Source organism: Pseudochaenichthys georgianus, chromosome 5, assembly GCF_902827115.2.
Source record: "Pseudochaenichthys georgianus chromosome 5, fPseGeo1.2, whole genome shotgun sequence".
In the NCBI taxonomy this organism is placed as follows: Eukaryota; Metazoa; Chordata; class Actinopteri; order Perciformes; family Channichthyidae; genus Pseudochaenichthys; species Pseudochaenichthys georgianus.
Window position 1 is genome coordinate 16,709,417 of NC_047507.1, and position 20,860 is coordinate 16,730,276.

At 44.0% G+C, this 20,860-nt stretch overlaps 1 protein-coding gene across 1 annotated transcript in view; it reads left to right on the forward strand.

Annotated features, from left to right (window-relative positions):
* The first annotated feature begins 503 nt into the window (after nt 1-503).
* skib (v-ski avian sarcoma viral oncogene homolog b) overlaps nt 504-20,860 on the forward strand; it is a 38,855-nt gene continuing 18,498 nt past the window's right edge. The window contains exon 1 of the mRNA XM_034084036.2: nt 504-1,749. Within this exon, the coding sequence (XP_033939927.1) occupies nt 856-1,749 (894 nt within the window). The 5' untranslated portion in view covers nt 504-855. The remainder of the gene's footprint in view (nt 1,750-20,860) is intronic.

Below are 20,860 nucleotides of genomic sequence, written 5' to 3' on the forward strand. Positions count from 1 at the left end.
CTTAAATACAGTAGGCCTACGTGACTATTAACGCATTATGTTACCTTCCGGCAGCTCATACGTCTACAGTTTCAGGTTGACCTTCTTAAGCAAATAAACAAAAATACAGTAGAGCTTATCATGATCCTCTTTTAAATTAACATGTTAAAAAAAGTTTCTAAAAATGACTAAACTGCTGATCCTAAGGCTTAAACATATGAAATAAGAAAGTTTATTTTAAAATTTCCAACATCCACTATATTTTTTAAGCCCCTCCCCTCGGTTCAGAGGGATTTTTTTCTTTTTTTAATGTGCAGCTGCCATGTAGCAGAGGGAGGAACAGCTGGCTGAGGGAAGAGCCAGCCCGGGGAGTCAGTCACATTCCTGGCTGGGATTCAATGACTGAACCAGACACAAACAAACAGAGAGGGCGAGAGAGAGAGAGAGAGAGAGAGAGAGAGAGAGAGAGAGAGAGAGAGAGAGAGAGAGAGAGAGAGAGAGAGAGAGAGAGAGAGACACACACACATTGAGTGAGTAGGGAGACAGACTGAGAGTACGCCAGACATATTTCGAGCGCACATTAGGAGTGCGTAAAACCGCAGGAGCGTATAGAAACACGGTACCCGGTGATTGTACGTTGGATAATACGAGTTTTGAGTCGCGGAGTTGTCGACTTTAATTGCGTCTGCCTACAGGAACAGCCCCTGTGTGTTCGGCAGCCGTCAGTTTTCTGAATGGACGCGCTGGGAAGCTTCTCCGGTGACATGGAAATGCGCGTTATTGAGCGTGTAGCCGGATGCTGAGGACGCTCGATCCGATTAGTCAATTTCAGTTTTCATTTTGAGTTTTTAACTGTGTTTTCCAACCGGCGACAACATGGAGGGTACGAGCTTTCAGCCCCATCCCGGACTTCAACAAACTCTGAAGCAGTTTCATCTGAGTTCCATGCGCTCTCTCGGCGGACCGGCAGCGTTCTCCGCTCGGTGGCACCAGGACTCGTTTTTCAGTAAAGATGGAAAGTCCGTCGAGATGATGTTAACCATGCCGGCTCAGACGCCTCCGGTAATGTCAGGTCCACTTTTCATCCCGTCCGACCGCTCCACGGAGAGGTGCGAGACGGTCCTGGAGCGGGAGCCCATCTCCTGCTTCGCGGTCGGCGGTGAAAAGCGCCTGTGCCTGCCGCAGATCCTCAACAGCGTCCTGAGAGATTTCTCGCTCCAGCAGATCAACTCGGTGTGCGACGACCTGCACATCTACTGCTCCAGGTGCACAGCGGACCAGCTGGAGATCCTCAAAGTGGTGGGCATCCTGCCCTTCTCTGCTCCGTCCTGCGGGCTAATCACCCAGACGGATGCTGAGCGCCTCTGCAACGCTCTCATCTACGGTGGCACCTTCCCTCCACACTGCAACAAGGAGTTGGGTTCCCTGGAGTTGGAGCGAACCGAGAAGAGCTTCAAAGTATATCATGAATGTTTTGGCCGGTGTAAAGGCTTGTTTGTCCCGGAACTGTACACCGGCCCGAGTGCCACCTGCATCCAGTGCATGGATTGCAGACTCATGTTCCCTCCTCAGAAGTTTGTGGTCCACAGTCACAAGAGACAAGAGAACCGGACGGTCCACTGGGGATTCGACTCCGCAAACTGGCGGGCTTATGTGCTCTTGGACCCGGACTACACCGGAAAGGAGGAAAAGAGTCACCTGGAGGAGCTGCTCAAAGAGTTAAAATCAAAATATGACCCTACGGGCAAGCGGTCCAGTAAATCGTGCAGAGTAAGTCTTTTTTGTTACACCTTGTTATTAACTTACACTTATTTTTATTTGAGGTGTGTTGTTTGTATCTGTGGATATTTCAACAGCACCAGGCATTCTACAGCATCTGCATTAATTAACATTAATTCGGAGAAGGCTTCCTTCTCATCAGGCCTGTCACTGTCTTCTTTGATTTATTGTTTCCACTTTATTAGGCACCCCCAGCAGAGTTATAATGCAAATCACATGTCACATCCCAGCTTTCTGTGTGTAACCCTGCACTGTGAAACACCTCATATGAAGCCTCACTCACCTCATATATGTCTGGAAGAGGTGACAGGGAAGCCTCTAACCATCAGCTGAAGCCCCTCAGCATCCCCCCCCCCATCCTCCAAAACTCACCGGACCACCCCCCACCCAAGGGCATCTGCATTATGATAAATGGAGACTCAATGATATATGTTATTAGTGTGAGAGGGGAGAGGGGGGCAGGGAAGCCTATTATAGTGCCACGAGGTGGGGAAGGGGATAAGAGTTTAATGAGGTTTGGGATATGGAAATGTGTGTGTGTGAGAGGATAGGGGTTGTGGCTGGTCAGGATAGGATAAGATATGTGTTTGTGTTGCTTGGGTCAGAGATGTTCAGTTTTGGACAAAGGGCCAGGAGACGAGGTGGCTGTTCCTCCGTCACAGAGCAGCTGTTGTGTGGGACTCTGCTAATGAGTGGGCATCTCTGTATGCATCACCATGGAGCTGCTCCAGTCTGAGCAGGAGCCAGGAGATGTCTCACAGGGAAAACCTCAGTGCTCTCTTTGAAACATTTTGAAACATTCTCAAGAAAATGCTGTTGGCTTATAGAAACACGTCTGAAATAATGACATGGGGGAGGTTATTGGTCCTGCACGCTGCACACAGACGTAAAAAGCTGATTTATTGCATGTTTCCCCACAAATTGAACACAGACTCCTGACAAAGTCTTTGTCCAGTCAGAAAATATGTCTGTACAAAAAAAGTCTTCCACCTGTGGCTAATTTCTTCCTAACTAATGTCAGCAGGACTTGATGGATCACCTGTGAGTTATATATCTTCTGAAAATGGTGAGTCCTGCGCTGAAAGTCTTTCAGTGTGTGTGATACTCAGGCCCTGAGCATCATGGAGGGTGCGAGGCGGAGGGGGCAGTGCGCTGGCTGTGGTTCACTGTCAGTCGTGTCCCAGTTAGCAGACAGGCCCGGTCCTCCGGGAGCTGCTCACCAGCGCCCCCCCATACATCAGCCTGACAGGCCAAGCTGCTGAAAGGCCGGGCGGGGGGTTCGCAGACCACGCTTGGCTCTGCTTACCTATGAAACAAAAACTCAATGTTATCGGCCTGCCTCAGCCTCCCTCTGATGTCAGAGTGTTTTATTAATAAGAAAGAGCCTCGAAGGTTGCCTCCTCTGCCTGTGTCATCTGTCTAGACTCCCACCTCATCTACTGTATGTGGGGAATGGTGCAGATACAGCACTGGTGCAGGGAACTGCTGAGAAGATTAATGCTGATGAAGCAAGTGTTTTTTTTGTGTGGAATAGTTTAAAAGTTCAGTTTTCTCGATTTAAGTGTGATATACAATTATTTTAATAGTTTATTTTATTGCTAGGCTGTGGGTGTGAGAAAAATAACCAGCCTCCTCACACAAGTAGAAGCCAGATAAGAAGGGGGAATAAGAGCAGTGAACCATTGTGTCTGTTTTGCATCAAATCCAGCATTTGCTCATTGAGCTCTTTGCTTAATGGGCAGATGAGGGCAGATTGCTGAGAGGAGGCGGCAGACCTTCTTATTCAGAGGATGCAGGGTGTGTGTGAGCCAGGCCTTGACATGTGTTGTCAAAGGGCCGTGACCCCTGACCTTTCCCCAAAGACACTGACCCACCTTCCCCCATTCTTTTCACACCATCCAATCACATGCCCTTGTGTCCAGTCCACTGGCCAGATGGCTGTCTGATAAAGGACGGAGGGATATACAGTGGACTGATAAAACAACTCTCATCTGCAGCTTGATTGCATTAAAAAAATAGCCATTTTGAGATCCTTACAGTATTTTTTATATCAAATCCTGGATGATTATTTTGCTGACACACGGACAAAAAATGTAAATTTCTTGGAGTCCAATTCAAATTCCTTCTTGCATTGTGTTGAACCTTGCATGAAATAATTCAAATGTTAACTTTTCTGATTAGCATGACAATATTGAAGAAAAAGGATTGGAAATGCATACAAATGTTTTTTTCCCCTTCAAAGTCGAATACTTCTGAGCATTAACTGGAAAAAAATCCCTAAGTAGTGTAGGCAGTGTGATCAATCATCTGACTTAGTGGAGAGTAAAAGGGGACTCTTGAGAACCATGTAGACCTTTCTAAATGGGATGGATATTAAAGTCATTCAACTGAGGCCAATGTATACCATTTCACATCCCATTGTTCTGCTCACTCAATAAAATTAGCTTCCAACCTGAAGCAAACCAATCATGTGTGTGTAGAAAGGTAAATAATTCAGTTTTTTAATTATTAGCTGTTATCAGAAAGTGAATGAAACATACCTTTCTCTCTATCGGGCTTCTGTGTGTTAATCTGCGCCTGTGCAGTGCGTGCATCTTTAGGTATAGCGAGTATACGAGTTGTGTTTGCATGTAAACAGGAGAGTGTAATGACTGGATCAGCTGTGCGGGCCAGATTAAAATGAGCTCTCTGCCGGCTCATTTCCATTCCCATCTGTCTGCTGACCTCTGAGAAGCCCTGAAAGCTGACAGCGTGCATCTCTTTGGTCCTTGATGGGCCTGTCTGCCCAGCGATGACCCAGTCAGCTAAGAACCAATCCGCCCACATCACCCAGATACACATGGCGTCATTTGCATTTAGCTCAGATTGAGCATGTTTCTTAATTTTCTCCTGTTGCAGCCAATATTTTTCTTGGTAGTTTGTTGCAATTGCTTACTTCTGACTTCAGCCGCCTGACCACCTAACCCCCTCTGAACTCCCAACTGACCAACCCCCCCTCCCAACCCCCCCAAAAGACCATCACCTCGTCTATGCAGTGGCTGCTGGACGGAGTGTTTTGGCCATGTCAAGGCAAAGGAGTGTCAGGCTCTCCCAGGGGTTGTGGCCTTCATTCTGCGAGGGGTGACCCCATGTTAAAAGGGTGTCAGCTGGGGTTCTGTCATGGGTGATGTGTGCTAAAGACCTGCCGCCTCCTTTGTTTGAGGGCCGAGCTTTCAGAGTCTGTGAAGTGCAGCCATTTCTCTTTGTTGGTGACTTGTTTCTTTGGATGCTGTGTGGATTGGTCTGTAACCTCCAGCCTCTCCCAGGGTGGGAAATCCATGCTTGAGAGTTTGCCCTGTCACGGGTTTCCTGGTTTGGTGCTCAAAGACAGATTGGAGCCTGCAGTGGTGTCTGCATGTCTGATAGAAGTAAGGCTGGGCGGCCATAGTTCAATATTATTGTCTGTAACTATAATATATTTTCATGATATTGTCCTACAAATGTGTGTCCATATCAATGATTCTGGCCATGTTTAATTAAAATCTTAGTTATGGAATTTAGCTTTTTTACACAAATGTTTTATGGCCGCTTTGAACAGAGAACATCAAATTGATATTTTAGATTTAATTCTAAAAACATTAGCAGTCATGCCCCATTTATTATATATAATGATATAATGTATTATAACCATATTGGAAAATATTCATATTAATAATCTAATATTTTAATGTTATCTTGATTTCAACTGCCTTGTTTTTAGATGTATTAAAGCTCAAATAAAAACAAATATAAAAATACTTCTACCAACTTCCTCCATAAGTTAATACATGTTCGCACTGTTGAAAGAAGTGTTCAGATTTTTCACTTAGGTAAAAATAGCGACGCTACTTTTTAAAAATACTACAAAAGGTAAAAATTGCAAAAATGCTATATAAAAATACTACATATAGTAACGGCATACATTACAAATCTTAATTGAGTAAAAGTATTGACATTAACGTGTACTTTAAGAATCACATGTGAAAAGCAAAAAAAGGTATTTTTTACTTATCATTTGTTTTTTCATGTAAAATCTGCATGTATTGAAAATTGATAATCAGGTTAAAGATTTTCATATATAAACTAAGATTAATTTAGATTACATTTGAATATTTAGAAGCTAATTAAAAAATATGACTAAAAGTGTATTTATATAGCACTTTGCAAAGTCAAATAGCAAGAACAAAATCAGAAGGAAACACCATATAAATGCATACATGCATGCACGTTTTCAAAGTTATATTGTACGTTTTTATTTTGAAGTTGCCCGGCCAGCTCTATTTCTGATCAGTTCATGTTCAGTGTTTTGCTCCATCTTTTCTAAACCTCGATGACACAGCACAGTGCTAATGTGTGAAAGACTTCTTGTGTAACTCTTGGAGTGAGGGAGGAGGATGATTAGTGTTGATCAGCGATGATGAGAGGAGGAAGGAGATGAGCCCTGGCTGTGACTGCAGTCAACAAGCCAGACAGTCCGTCGGTCCTTGAGTGGCAGAACAGATGCCTGTATGGGTTAGTGTTATTCCACAATCATCATCAATTCCTCCTCGATCACCTCCTGATTTCCAGCTCTGTGATTAAGAGTCAGGCCCATCTGGTGCAGAGACAGGAAATCCTGGAGTCTGCATCTGCTGCTGGCTGAGCTACTAAGCTGCTGTAGTCATGGGAGGGGGGTTAAACTCTGATAATCCTACATAACCCCTGGAATGCATAGACCACAGTGCACATCAAAACCGTCATCTCCTCTGGAAAGCGTCTTCAGGAACACGGATACACTCAGACAGAATGAATGTTAGCCATGGTCTTTCTCCTCCTTCTTCGTCCCACTCTAAGCATCCTCACAATTTATAACCAGTCCCTGTGGAATTGTCTAATTAGAGCATGAATTAGATGTACTGCGGAGAGTGCACAACATGGAGAAACCAACAGTGAAACTGTGCATACAATTCATGTTTCCTGATGAGACTTTAGCGGCCAGACACATTGCAATATTATTCCCTTACATCTTCTCTCTGTCTCTCCTTAATGACCCTAAGCTCTAAGCTACATAACTGTTAGACCACATTGGAGATGTGCTAATGGAGCTCCAGCCAGAGCAGAAGTAGGCCCTGCTGGTGCCATATGACAAATCGGCATGCTGCTCTCGCCTACAATCCGCCCACCGACCACCTCCAAAGCTATCATAAGGATTAGCTCACGCAGCTAAACCAAACAGACTGCTCAGTGTTCAGACAGCATTTGGCCCAAATCGTGCTCGTGCCTCCTGTTTTGATGGCTGGCAGATCACAATCGGGGCTGCTATCGTTCACTTGCAACTGGTGCGGTGCCAAGTTGCAGCACGGAGCCTTGTGTGGCTGCGGGAAAAGCGGAATGAATGTTTTAAGGATTTACACGTCTCCCTTGCTCTTTGGGATATGCATAATTAAAATGTTCGGATTAGGATGGTTTAGATTAACTTTGAATTCTCTGCTGAGTTCTGACGAGGAGGAGACGACGAGGGGTGTGACTGCACTTTTGTCTTCGTCTGCCAGCGGCATAAAGGTTTTGAGCTGAATCCTGGAGAAATAGTTCACATTACAGACCGGTTTTGTGTATGTGTGTGAGTGTGAGTGTGGGCAGGTGTGGACCTCAACATTTAGAGGTCTCTGTCAGACTCCACACATTCTCAAAAAGGACTCGTCCTCTGTTGGAGTCTGCTCCGTGCGCTTGTGATTGGAGGGCGGCTGTGGTTGCTAAGCAGAGCTGCTCTTCCTGTGCTAAATAAGAACTTCGTGCTCTCTGGCTGGTGGGCTCAAAGAAGCGCGCCAGAACGCAAAAAAACACACTCACATGCATGTATAAACACACAGTGCATAGACCTCTTACATGTACAGAGACCTTAGCCTCCTCCATTCACCGACCATCCTCTTTCATTGTGACCTCCAATAAAAATCTCTCTTCCTGCTGCTTTCCTTCCTCCTCCTCCTCCTCCTCCTCCTCCTCCTCCTCCTCCTCCTCCTCCTCCTCCTCCTCCTCCTCCTCCTTGTCTCTTCATCACACACACTTCTCCCACAGGTCAGTACTGTACAAAACTCCCCTCTCCATCACCAAGACCTCCATGTCTGACACCTCCTCTGCCCCGCCACCATCACTCACCTCCTCCATTTGACACCTCCTCGACCCTGTAGGACACACACACACACACACACACACACACACACACACACACACACACACACACACACACACACACACACACACACACACACACACACACACACACACACACACACACACACATGCAAACACAGGTTCTCCTCCTCCACTGAGATCTCCTACTGCACTCCCCCTCACACTGCATTATACTTAGATCTCCACCTCCACTGTAGTGAGCACATGCTGTATCAGTCTGTATTCAGACTGGCCTACATACGCCGCACATGTATCACTGTACTTTTCCAGGGGCGAGGGCTGATCGTCTACTTATGAAGAGATGAAAACTTGCAATCTGTCTGTGTTTGATAGAGATAGATAGATAGATAGAACCATGCTGTATCTCCCTTCTTTCAAGAGCTCGCTAAATGCTAAAATGAGTGGGATCCACATCATTTTTCGACACATTTTGCTGTGTGCCATTGCAGACGCCTATCATCTCACGTATCGGCTCTGCCGCCAGAACATTACATCTCAAAATGTGATCTTAGAGCTCAGATTCTTTTCCCTGACAATCTGCACGTACTGTAGAGCTCCGGGGCCGCCCCTCTAATAAATGGTTTATTTCTCTTAGCTGGGTTTCGCAGGGGTCAGAGCCTTGGGTTGTACAGCAGAACAATCATTCAGTGTTGGTGAAAAGCTGCGAGCCCCTGTGTGCTCTTCAGACCCTCTCGACATGCTTTCTTGCAGAGACGGAGCAATGCATCATTGTCAGCAGGCACCCGTATCAAATGAATTCAGCACAGCTGTCCTAACCGACTCTATTGCAGTAAGGGGGGGAAAAGTTATTTATTCAGTTCTACAGGCACCCCAGGATCCGTCATGGTCACTCTTTGCCACAGCATCATCTAGTCAGATGGCTTTTTCTTTCCTATTTGACCTTTCTAGTCTTGTTTATTACTTCACTGAAAAGCACAATGGACTACATTTCAGCAAATGCATCCATATTTGGTTTCTCTAAGTTTGAGCCACACCTTGCTCTCACCTTTTGCTCTTTCTTTCTGCATCAATACAGCAGGGTCTTCATTTATAAAGACAGGCGTGCAGATTGGCCACAGTTGCTCACACACCCCCTTTTGCAGGTGTCTAATAGTTGCAGGGTTGCCCCGCAGTGTGCTCACTGAGCAGGCTGGCCAGCTGGGCCTTTCTGCCTCCCTCGTGCTTGTGGCGTTGACAAGTGTGTGGCTTTATTTCCAGATAGTCGACGAGTGCAGACACAGACAGCCATGGCCTGAAATAGAGCAGGCCAACGCTTTATCCTATAATGAGGGGACTATTATAAGCCTTGTGTCTTAGGCACAGTATGGCCGGTGTCAAGAGTAGAGGTAGTACACGCATCATCTTAAAAATACGGAAAGCTGCTTTTCAGATTATCATCAAAATCACCAACAGTCTTAAGCTGCTGCTGCACAGGAGTATGTGTTAAGGTCAAGTGTCCTTTCGAGATCTACTCAAGAGAGGATTAGAACAATTATGAAGCCTGCATGATAGTTTTAGATTAGAAAATACATTGATGGTGCAAAAACAAGCAAGTATTTTGGATATAATCAATTCACTCCTGACCTTGCATCAATTCAAAGTTTTAAATCAAATGCAAAGAAGATGGTCTGTTTGGGGCATCTGCCCCATATGGAATGTATGAATTATTCCAGAGGTAATAGCAGGGCATTGTTGGTGCATTCATCTTCACAAAGACGCCCATCTCTGCATGTCCACATTGATTTCAGGCCTTTCAGCTGCCCAACTGTACAGGCTTTTGATATAATGAGTCCCTCCAGAGAGATTAGTCGCCCTATCATCAACACAGCTCCCTAATTTCTCTGCCTTTGTTGTGGTGCAGGCTTTACTAAATGGGATGAAGGGGCTTGGCCCGGACATAGTGGGAGGAAGTGGCTTTTGTGTGGCTAGCAGGTGCAGTGGATGTATGCGTACAGGGCCACATGTATGTGTTTGTGCATGAAGTTCTGTGTCTCCCCCGTCCAGGAGGGTATGTTCTCCCCCAGTGCCGTTGAGACACACCAGGAACCTCTGGAGCTCGACTTGAACCCTCAATCACACGGCTCCTCAGGGGTTTGCAGTAAATTCTTCAGGCGAATGGTTTTCTCTCCCCTTCCTCCTCCTCCTCCTCTTTCTCTCTCTCTTTTTTCTGCTCACATCTGGTGAACAGCGCTAGCACCCCTGTCATCTTTTACTGCGTTGAGGTCATTTCCACCCTATCGGTAAAGTGGAAACACATGATGTGCAGGGTTCGGCCTTAATGGGGTGGGGCTGGCATGGACCAGCACTGACACAACTTTACAGCCCAGAGCTGCCAAAACAGCCTCTCTGTGGAATGCCTCTGACTTCAAAATGAAAGACATTTGCGCAAAATAATGTTACAATTATTATATTTACCCATAAGATACAGCTACTATAATTACTTTTTTAAATGTGTTGGATGTTAACGTGTTTTTCCTATAATTAATGGTGCAGCAAAGCAGAGCAGAACATGCTTTTCATGGCCCTTTGAAACTGCGAAAAAAAAAGCAAGCATTGTTCAGGCTTACAGAAGGATATGTAGTGTATAATGAATAGCAACTCCAGAAAGAAATGTTTCTCCTTTTGGAGTTTTTATACCTCCGTTCCAAGTTGAATTTTTGCTGCAAAATTCTTCACTCTCTTTTCCCCTGTTAATCATATTATTGATTCCAACTGACGAGCTGGAGAGATTTTGGCAATCACTCTGGATAAAGGGTGTGTCCTCAAGTTTAATTGGGATTCTCCTTTAGCAATAATGTTGATTTCCTCAGTTCTATGCCCTGCTGCGCCTTCAAATACTTCACACCACAGCTCGCAGTGTTTGTCATTCTCAGGAATCCGAGCTTGTGTCATTTGTGAGAACTCAGCGCCGCCATCTGACACGTTTTAGTTGATTCTTTGACAGTGCATTATTAGTATCAGCTTGGTATGAATGAATTGTTCGGTCACGTTGACTTCATTTTATGGTAACATTTCTTTCAAATCATCTATATAAAGTATTATATTTTTCGCTGTAATGCACTCAAACCACAGTTCTGTTTGCAACGAGTTAAAGAGTAAAACACATTTTACCACACATAATGTATAGCTTAAGTATCTCAATGGAATAAACAGTTTTACTGTCTCACTTCATGGATCTCAATGTGTTTCCAAGCAAATTCCAGTCACACTGTGGTTTCCATTTTGTGGTAGACAGAGCTGCAGTGTAAAAAGGGGTGGGCTGCAGTCAGTCAGTTACTGCTGTCTGTGGGTAGACTACAGGCAGAGTGGCTGCTAGCAGCAGCTGCATGGATTTTTATTCCTGCTGTCCAACAGGACTCCATCATAGACTGCTGCAGCACTCTTTATTGAGGGCACACACTCCTGTGCTGCATGCCTCTGTCCTCATTACCTCTGCTGCAGCTTAGCTCTCTGCCTTTGTTCTCTCTCTTGGCTTGAAACTGGAGAATATAGAGAGAAGTGCTGAGGCTGCAGTTAGCTCGGCTGCCCACAACTTCTGCCGCACAGGAAAAAACATAGCACAGACAACCAGATATTTTACAGTAAATTAGAATAAAAGTACAACTAAATACTGTGACTTTACAGTTGCCATGCCCATGGAATTACTGTGATATAGCAGTACAGAGCTGTGGTATTATGGTACCTTGCTGTACATAAATTACAGTAATTACTTGTATTTTCACATTTTTACTGGAGAAGTAATGCAACACATTAGCCAGTAATTTACTGTAAATATAAAAATGTAAATAATACGATAATATATTGTAAATCTGACTAGTTAACTGGGATTTTACCATAACTACACAATTCAATCAGCTCAATCAACAAAGAAAAACAAAGAAAATGCCCATTTTAACTTTGTATTACTCCATTGAAGTGCAAAGTATATTTCACAGTGTCTTGGACATGTTGTTACGGCCCCAACCTCTACTCCGCGGTGGTGGCTCGTGCTGAGACCCGCAACATGAAAGAATACACGCAATAACCGGTACTTGGTAACGAGCATTTATTGATAATCAGCCGTTTGCTTACACAAGCAAAACGGGAAACAAAAAGAGGTCTGGAGGACTGGCCAAAAGGAACAAACAGAAGGAGGGAACCCGAGCCAGCCACACACCGGGCAGTGGGACCCAGAACTCCCCCCCCCCCAACCAGAAATCAATTATAAACACTATGGGAAACAAAATAAAGCCGCGAAAACTGGACTACCAGGTCCTCCAGGCTAAACATAAACACATCTGCAAAAATATGGCCTACAGCTCAAAATGGCAAAGAGGTATTCTAAGGAGAGTGTCTCCCGGCTTTAGGATAGGCGAGACATCCTTCTCCTCCAGCTTCTCTTTATATACACGGCTGAGTGGAATTTGGAACACCTGGGCAGAGACGGAGCCAGGGGCAGACCAGGTGCACCTGGGCAGAGGCGGAGCCAGGGGCAGACCAGGTGCACCTGGGTAGAGGCGGAGCCAGGGGCAGACCAGGGTTGCGTTCCGATAATCCAAAAATCAGCTCCTAAATTCTAACCCTATCTCCTATTCCTTGACCTCTGAGTGAAACGTCACGGGATTAAGGGATAATGGATAGGAGAATTCAAAAGGACTGCGGTACTTTAGAGAATCCGAATGCACTTTCACTATCCAACGTGTTTATGATGCGCCAGCGGACGTCATGAATGTGCGTCTGCTGCTGCTGTGGGGAAACTATGGAAACTACAGTTTTCTATACAGCGGACTACAACATGAATGTTTAATAAGAACGAGGGACTACTGTAAACTCATCTAGAGACTCTGCACCGTGCTCTGATGCTGCTGCTTTGCTTTATGAACGTGGACAACAGAGAAACATATTCTTCATGACCAAAGTTGGAATTGAAATAAAAAAGGAAAGTGAAACTTATGCTCGTCACCCTCTCCCTCCGGTCCACATTAATACAAATTATACCAATACGTATGATAGTATGAACTATGAAAATATCTTAAAATCAATACAAATGTATTTATTATAAACGTTAGTCCTTAACATCTATCACTGTGTATATCACCATTCAAACATCTTTTAAAAGTTGAACAAACTCCACACAGCTCAGTAAAGACTGTGAAATGTTGACTTTATTTGATCATTTCAGTAAAAACTAACGTTCCTATTTCTCTTTTTGATTATAATACTGATGAACGTTCAGAACAAAGCACTTTGGCAACTTACCACATACGTTTTAAAATGCTTAATAAGCACCGTAACGTTCATGATATAATTTCTCGGACATAATCGGTTGTTTCCGTGAACGGCCAACTGTTGAGTGACGGCAAATGCTGCGGCTGCAATGCATTATGGGGCAGCATTTTCTCCTCTCCTTTCGGTTAGGGAGGTCCAGTGGTTCCTAAGCTAAAGGAGGTTATAAAGGAAGTTTGAAACCTCCTTTCCTATCATTTGGAGAATTGGAACGGCACTTATCATGGCTGCCACTGACGTACTTCCGGGTCATTTCACTTGGTTAGGAAGGTTCCTAAGCTAAATGGACTATTGGAACTAGTGCTGCGTACCTGGACTCACATTCAGGTTCAGGTCCGGACTCAAGTCCAGAGGTTCAGGTTCAGGTCCGGACTTATAAGTCCGGACCTGAACCCATGGCTTGTGTCAAGTTGTGTGAGTAACTAAAGTGAACTTATTGTGAGCTAATTATCAATTGAACATTAACTCATAATCAACTCAAATTCAAACTCGTCAGGTTTATTGCGCTCCCTTCCAACTTGTGTCTACATTTCTCTAAAAAGTACAAATGTAAAAAAAACACTTTTTGCCACTTAGTCTACAAATGACTTATGACAGCAACTACAGTGAACTACTACAAAGTTCAAACATGTATTTCATTTACCAAACTAAAGTAACCAAACAGTCCCTGAGCTGACTGAGCCTCAATCCCTAAAACGTTGCTGAAAGGTAGAGTGTAGAGTAGACTATACGCATTACACTGTTACACACCTACTATACAGTATACACTGTAGTGACTGTACAGTCAGAGTGTACTGTACTGTCTGTACACCATGTCTTTTCTACAACTCTACATGTTTACATTATACAGTATACTACATACATAGTGATGTACATACATACTGTTAGAAATTAAAATCAATGTTGATATGGCGTAATTTTGAATTAAATACACTATTTAATTTAAATCAGTTTTATTCTGAAAATCCGGAAGTTCACACTATTTACTTAATACTTTTATTCTGAAAAGTCTTCACTTCCGGTTAGCATTAGCATGTGGCGAAACGCTACGTTTTCAAACCGTGAATCGAAGGTGAAATGACATGTGATGTTGTACACTGAGCACACTGGGATTAGCACTCATTTATTGACACTGAATAACGTTCATCAGGGAATGTTTAAATAACCACAGACACCAGAATATACGTAAGTGCCAGTTTTTTTGCGAGTCCAAGTACCGGTTCCTGACGTTCCGGTTTTAACCGGACTTGAACCGAAACTTTTTACAAGTCCAGTACCGGTTCGGCGTACCGGTACGCAGCACTAATTGGAACGCAACCCTGGTGCACCTGCAGGGAGACAGAAAAGAAAACAAGGAGGGGAGCACATGTCTACACAGACATCCACTCGAAGTCAACAATTTTCTGAAGAATGTGCTGACATGGGGGTTTAAATTGCCATGCCTCTTTTTGGCTTTCGAGCCCGTCTCAGGGTTAATGCCCAGGAAGCACCTGAAAACAATAAGCCAAGACAACAATTTCAATTTTACATAAATGTATATGTTGCATAGTTTATTTTAAGGCACATGCAGCGGTGCCCCCTTTTCAACGTTCCTATTTCTCTTTTTGATTATAATACTGATGAACGTTCAGAACAAAGCACTTTGGCAACTTACCACATACGTTTTAAAATGCTTAATAAGCACCGTAACGTTCATGATATAATTTCTCGGACATAATCGGTTGTTTCCGTGAACGGCCAACTGTTGAGTGACGGCAAATGCTGCGGCTGCAATGCATTATGGGGCAGCATTTTCTCCTCTCCTTTCGGTTAGGGAGGTCCAGTGGTTCCTAAGCTAAAGGAGGTTATAAAGGAAGTTTGAAACCTCCTTTCCTATCATTTGGAGAATTGGAACGGCACTTATCATGGCTGCCACTGACGTACTTCCGGGTCATTTCACTTGGTTAGGAAGGTTCCTAAGCTAAATGGACTATTGGAACGCAACCCTGGTGCACCTGCAGGGAGACAGAAAAGAAAACAAGGAGGGGAGCACATGTCTACACAGACATCCACTCGAAGTCAACAATTTTCTGAAGAATGTGCTGACATGGGGGTTTAAATTGCCATGCCTCTTTTTGGCTTTCGAGCCCGTCTCAGGGTTAATGCCCAGGAAGCACCTGAAAACAATAAGCCAAGACAACAATTTCAATTTTACATAAATGTATATGTTGCATAGTTTATTTTAAGGCACATGCAGCGGTGCCCCTTTCAATTTAAGTAAAACCTGCACCAAAGAAAGAAATTAGTGTTTAAAGCCAAGCAAGAGCGATACAATTAAGAAAATCACTTAATTTGTTGAGTTATCACAGAGGATGGTCTGAATACAGTATTTTACTGTGAAATAATACAGTAACATGTGAGATCCTGGTAATCATGTATCCTGTACATTCACAGTAATTAACTGTGCCTGCATTGATTTCACTGTGAAATTCAAAATTACAGTATTATATTGTGAACATTACAGGTAAAGACTGTAAAGTGGTAAAACAGTAATTTATTGTAAAATATTGCAGCTAAATATTGTGAAATCATGGTAATAATTTACAGTGTACATATTTCCACAAAGCCAAAGCACAGGAGATGCTCTACTTTGATTCATCATCCTGATTTGGAGGCAGCCCAGTTTGCTTCTTATATTCCGGCTGCATGTGTCTCTCGTCTCTATGAAAGATTTCACTCTTAAGTGTATTTGAGTGCTGGCCTTCTCACTAAATGCCCTCATGGTCAATCTGCTGTGTGAAAGGTCCGATAGACTTGTTCCTCAGAGGCGTCGAACAGCAGCCGTGCAGAGTGGCTGGAGGGACAGTAAACTTTTATCACACTAATAACCCACAGTCACAGCTACCTTAATGGCTTAGGCAGCCATGCCAGGGGTTGCCTGGAGGTCAGGTTGAATTGCAGGACATAAATGGTAGATTCCAACTGGAAGAAGGAGGGGCATCTGAGGTGAGCAGAGGGGGAAGAAAGTTGTTATTGGAAGAGCAGATAATCACTTAAATTGATTTGCAATAAAAAATAAGCCATTGATTGGACTGCTCTTTTATAACACGCCGATCTGTGGCCTTTTAACCCTCTTTCTCACCCAACGCCACAAACCTCGGACGCAGTTCGAGCATGCCGTCAAAGGACACAACTCCTACACAAGTGACAAGTGAGTGAAAACATTTGCCCAGCACTTGGTGAAAACATCAGTCAGAAAAGCAGCAGGAAAAAGGAGTGTGATTTGTTAATGGAGTTTAAATGTAAACCTTTTCTCAGATTCCTCTCCCTCTGGCTGAGGTGGATGGGTCTTGAGAGTGTTTGTTTTAGGTGAAGTCAGTGCTGGAACAGAATGTTGTGAACCGCAGGCCAGACTGTGGTTCTGCGGTTCAGCTTCGACCTGAATGCAGACAGCTCTGTTTGTTTTGCTTCTCCGTTTCTCAGGGAGAAATGTAGACGCTGCCAAAGTCCTGCGCTCACACCCAAGGCATGCAAATAAAAAACCCTTCACACAGGAGAATAAAAAAAACTGTACCTGGGTGTAGTCGCTACATCTGGACTTCACCACCAGAGCAAGGGTACACGTCTATTGGTGTCTCTGCTGTCCGGCTCTCATCTTGTAAAAGGGCTCTTTGGGAGATGAGATGGCATTTGATTGTTTCAGTGGCAGGATGTTTGTGTGTTTTGTTCCAAGCCTTTTCATAAATAGCAGTTTTTATGTTGCTGAGGTCAACTGGTTTTACTAGACTGGAGAGGCAAGTCCAGAGGCACGGAGGCCTCCCCACCATCTGGCAGCCATAAAAGGGGGAGCAGGAGGTTTTTAGTGGGGGTTTATGGGATGGTAGGGTGAGACATTGAGGGAGAGGAGAGACAGAGTGGATGGTGGACTTTGGTTGCCCCCGAGCTGCAAAGCTTCCTCTGCAGTCTGAATGACAGGTCAGAAGTTCATTGCCTTTTTTTTCATCCTGCATCTGCCTTGTAAGGTGAAGGAGGTGACAGTTGGTTCAGAGTTCGAGGGCAAAGGAGAGGACGTCACCGTGAAGCTGTTATCACTGTTGCAAATAAAGATATATTCTGGGCAGGAGATCTTTGTTGTGTTGTAATGAGCTGGCTGTCTTTTAAAAGTGTTTCAGGAGATGGTAGCTCAGGGAGTGTGTGTCCCCTTGTTCTTGCAGAGCCGTCAGCTTGTTATGCTATGCAGAAGATCAGATCTGAGTCCTACAGATGGTGCAGAATTATGTGGCTGCGTAAACACTGGTGATTCAATGGCTTGGTGTTGTTTGGGTATGCGTCACCCTCCGAAAGCGCCATGCACACCACAGAGTAATGAACATTAAGTTGTTTTGTACAAATTCAGGTTCTCTCTCTTTTTGTCCAGAAACAGCCCAACAGTCAGGTGGTGGCTTTACTTTATTTGCACATCTGCCTTGAGCGGGAATCACAGCATTGTTAAGCCATGAATATACTGAAGTTTGGGGCCAGTGAGATTCTCGTTAAGATTTTCTGCAATGAAGACACTCCTGAGAGTCTCAGTTATGTTCTGCTGGAAGATTTCTTTCCCAGTTTTAAGAGCCTGAGCTGGAGCTGTTTGGTCCATCTGAAGCTGGATGCTCAGCCTTATAGGTTTTCCAGAATGGGGTTATCATTGCAGAGGACTGTGCTGCTTTGCTGACTCTGGCACTGAAACCTCCCATAGAGATTTCATCGTTTGTTATGCTGCAGCTGAAATGTGTTAACCCTTAAGCCCCTAAGATATTTAGGCAATAGAATATTTGAAGTTCTGTTTTACCCACTGAGCGCTTCCATGTCATTGTTTTTGTATTCGTGTTGTGTTATATTACATTAAGAGTAAAGCCAATGTTTTCTTCTTATGAATAAATGTTATTGACCTAGTTCTCTCGCCTTGCGTCTTGCGTTGGGGCTTAAGACCCTCTGCCGCTCTGTACAGTTTGTATATGAAGAGAAAGAAAGTGCTGACGGCAAAATAATGTGTTTGGCAGGCACGCCCTTGTAGGTTTATGTGTCACTCAACTCTAATACATTTTTAATTGTTTCCTTGCTGTGGTATAGAGCTCAACATGGCTTTGCTCAGTCACACGCTATTTAGGCGTCTCAAGCTCGGTTCAACTTGTAAAAAAAGGAGGAATAGATAGTGTAAGATAGAGATTTTCATTCATTAAACATAGGAACCTTCTGAAGCATGTTCCTGGCCTTTTTCTAAATGTCTCTGTGTCGAAAAATGTATCAACAACATATAACACATGGAGACCAACCCTTCCTTTTGTAGGCTTGACAGACACAAATACACCCAGCAGGTATTGCCTGATTCTCTATTTGAGCCATCAACAACTAAAATAATAATACATTTATCGTTTGAATTGTTTTTTCCAAGCAGAAATGCTTAATGGTTTGTGGTTCTTAAATTGAGCAATTAGCGGCTTTTCCCACTTTATTATTATAGTAAACTGGATATTTTTAAGACATTTTGTGTCCTGCAAATTGCGATGGATTTTTATATACTTTATATATCAAACAATTAATTGAATGCAAAAATATAACCTGCAGATTAATTGTTGATAACAAAAAAAGACATATATAGTCAAATGATAACACCAGAGGCAATTTTTTTTTATAGCAGCAACTTCAGTAGTAGCATTGTCATTTTAGAGTCAGCATTAGCATTATTAGGTTTATTTTGGAGTGTCTCAAAAAATCATAACAATGGTACTATTAAATATACTTCCACTGCCAAGAACATTGATTGCCCTTGCAAACTTTAAAGAAAGCATCAAAGAGATAGCCTCTCAACATACTTCGGCCTGTTTATTCACGTAATGTAAGACTCTCAAGCTTTAAGAGAATGAGTGAAATAAAGCCCAGGCCCTTGATTGAGAGGCTGGAAATGAAGGACTCTGCTCTTGCTCCGTACACTGCAGTGATTCAGAGGATAAAAATGTGGCCTGTGTCTCTTTAAGAGCGCTGGCCTGTCTGCAGAATGCATCAGTCCTGTGGAGCAGACACAGGCCAGCAGGAGGAGGGGGGTTAAGGGAGGAGTGTGGGGCTGTGCGGAGGGAGGAACGAGGACAGGAGGGAACAGCCGCAGTCTGGGCTTCCAGCCTCCTGGCTAGACTGCTGAAAGTTATTATTGAGTTCCTGTGTAGGGCCTCCCCTCCCTGCGGCATACTCCTCTGTGCTCACTACGAGGTAGATAGGGAGTACTGGAGAGGCAAAGATAAAAGTTGGCAGCCTCCCATGCCCCTTTGCAATGACCCTATGTGCAACAAATAAAGGATAATTTAGTTTGATTGTGTGTTTTTGCTGGGGTGAAGCCTCTAAAAGACTGAGAGCAACCGCACACGCTAACAGTCTTACAGCTGCTTGACAGCAGCTGAAACTGCGGGCTAGCTCACTGTTGTCTTAAGTTACAGTTTAGCAGACATGTCCTGTTTTCTTAGGAATGGCCTTAACTAGTCAAGACAAGAAGGTTGGCGGTTCACCAATGAGAAATCAGCAAACTAAATCCTCTCCTGGCGTGCTAAGTGATGAGTATGATTCAAGGACAGGTGGTGGGAGCACGACGTCTCCTTCAAACAACTTTGTCTTTGCAGTAAATGCCGGCTTTGAATTGAAAGGAAAGCTTAAAGCATGGATATAATGAAGATTATCAATAGATTCTTAGTTGCAACACAAGCTAGTTCGCATTTATTGCAGTACTTGTGTAATTAGTCTCTTGAAGGTTATCTTGTGAGCGTCCAACCTGCCTGTCTAAGAGATTTGCTGGGAAAGGCCATGGAGATTACATAGTTACACACATCATGCCCTCCTTCTCAGGTCTGTGCCTGCCTGCAACACTTATCCCTGGCCTGCCTGCTTTCCCCGTTAGCGGCTACATTAGCGCCTGAGTCCTTCCAGCTCAGCCCACCAATATAGAGACAGAGTTTTATGTAATGCTCTGTCCGGCAGTGGCGGTTCTAGATCCATTTGACTGGGGGGGCCAGTTATTTTCTGAGGGGGGCACAATAAATGCAGGACGAAAAAGAGAACTAGACAGTATGAAGTAATTGCGCCTAAGAAAACAATGCAATACAGTTATTGGTATTTGTTTCAGTACACTTATTTATTTCAGATAGATCTTATAGTTATTACTGTTAGCTTCAGCTTAAGTTATAGAGCAATGTTTGCACTAACACCATATTTATATAAAAATAAAGGCAATGAACAGTTACATCTCTATTTTACATAAGGGTGTCTGCACAATCTCACATTACAGCAATTAAATCCTGCGGTTTTTGGCAAACCGAGTACCAGAAAATATGCATTTAAAAAAAAAAGTTCATTGTTAGGGGGGCCACAGGGGGGTCAGAGGTCAGTGTTAGGGGGCACTGGCCCCCCTGCCCCCCTAGAACCGCCCCTGCTGTCCGGTGTATTTGTTCTGAACCTGCTGTTCTCAAAGTGGGGCTCCTGCAGGTTAACAGTACCCAGCTGCTGCCCGCCCTACTGTACTAAACGTGTCAGGGCTTTGGCTCGCGAAAAGCCATGCAGCACCTGAGGCTCGCCAGGAGTCAATTTTCCCTCACATACCTTCTGTAGCTTGTCACATGTGGGCCCTGATTAATCCAAGCATGTGTCT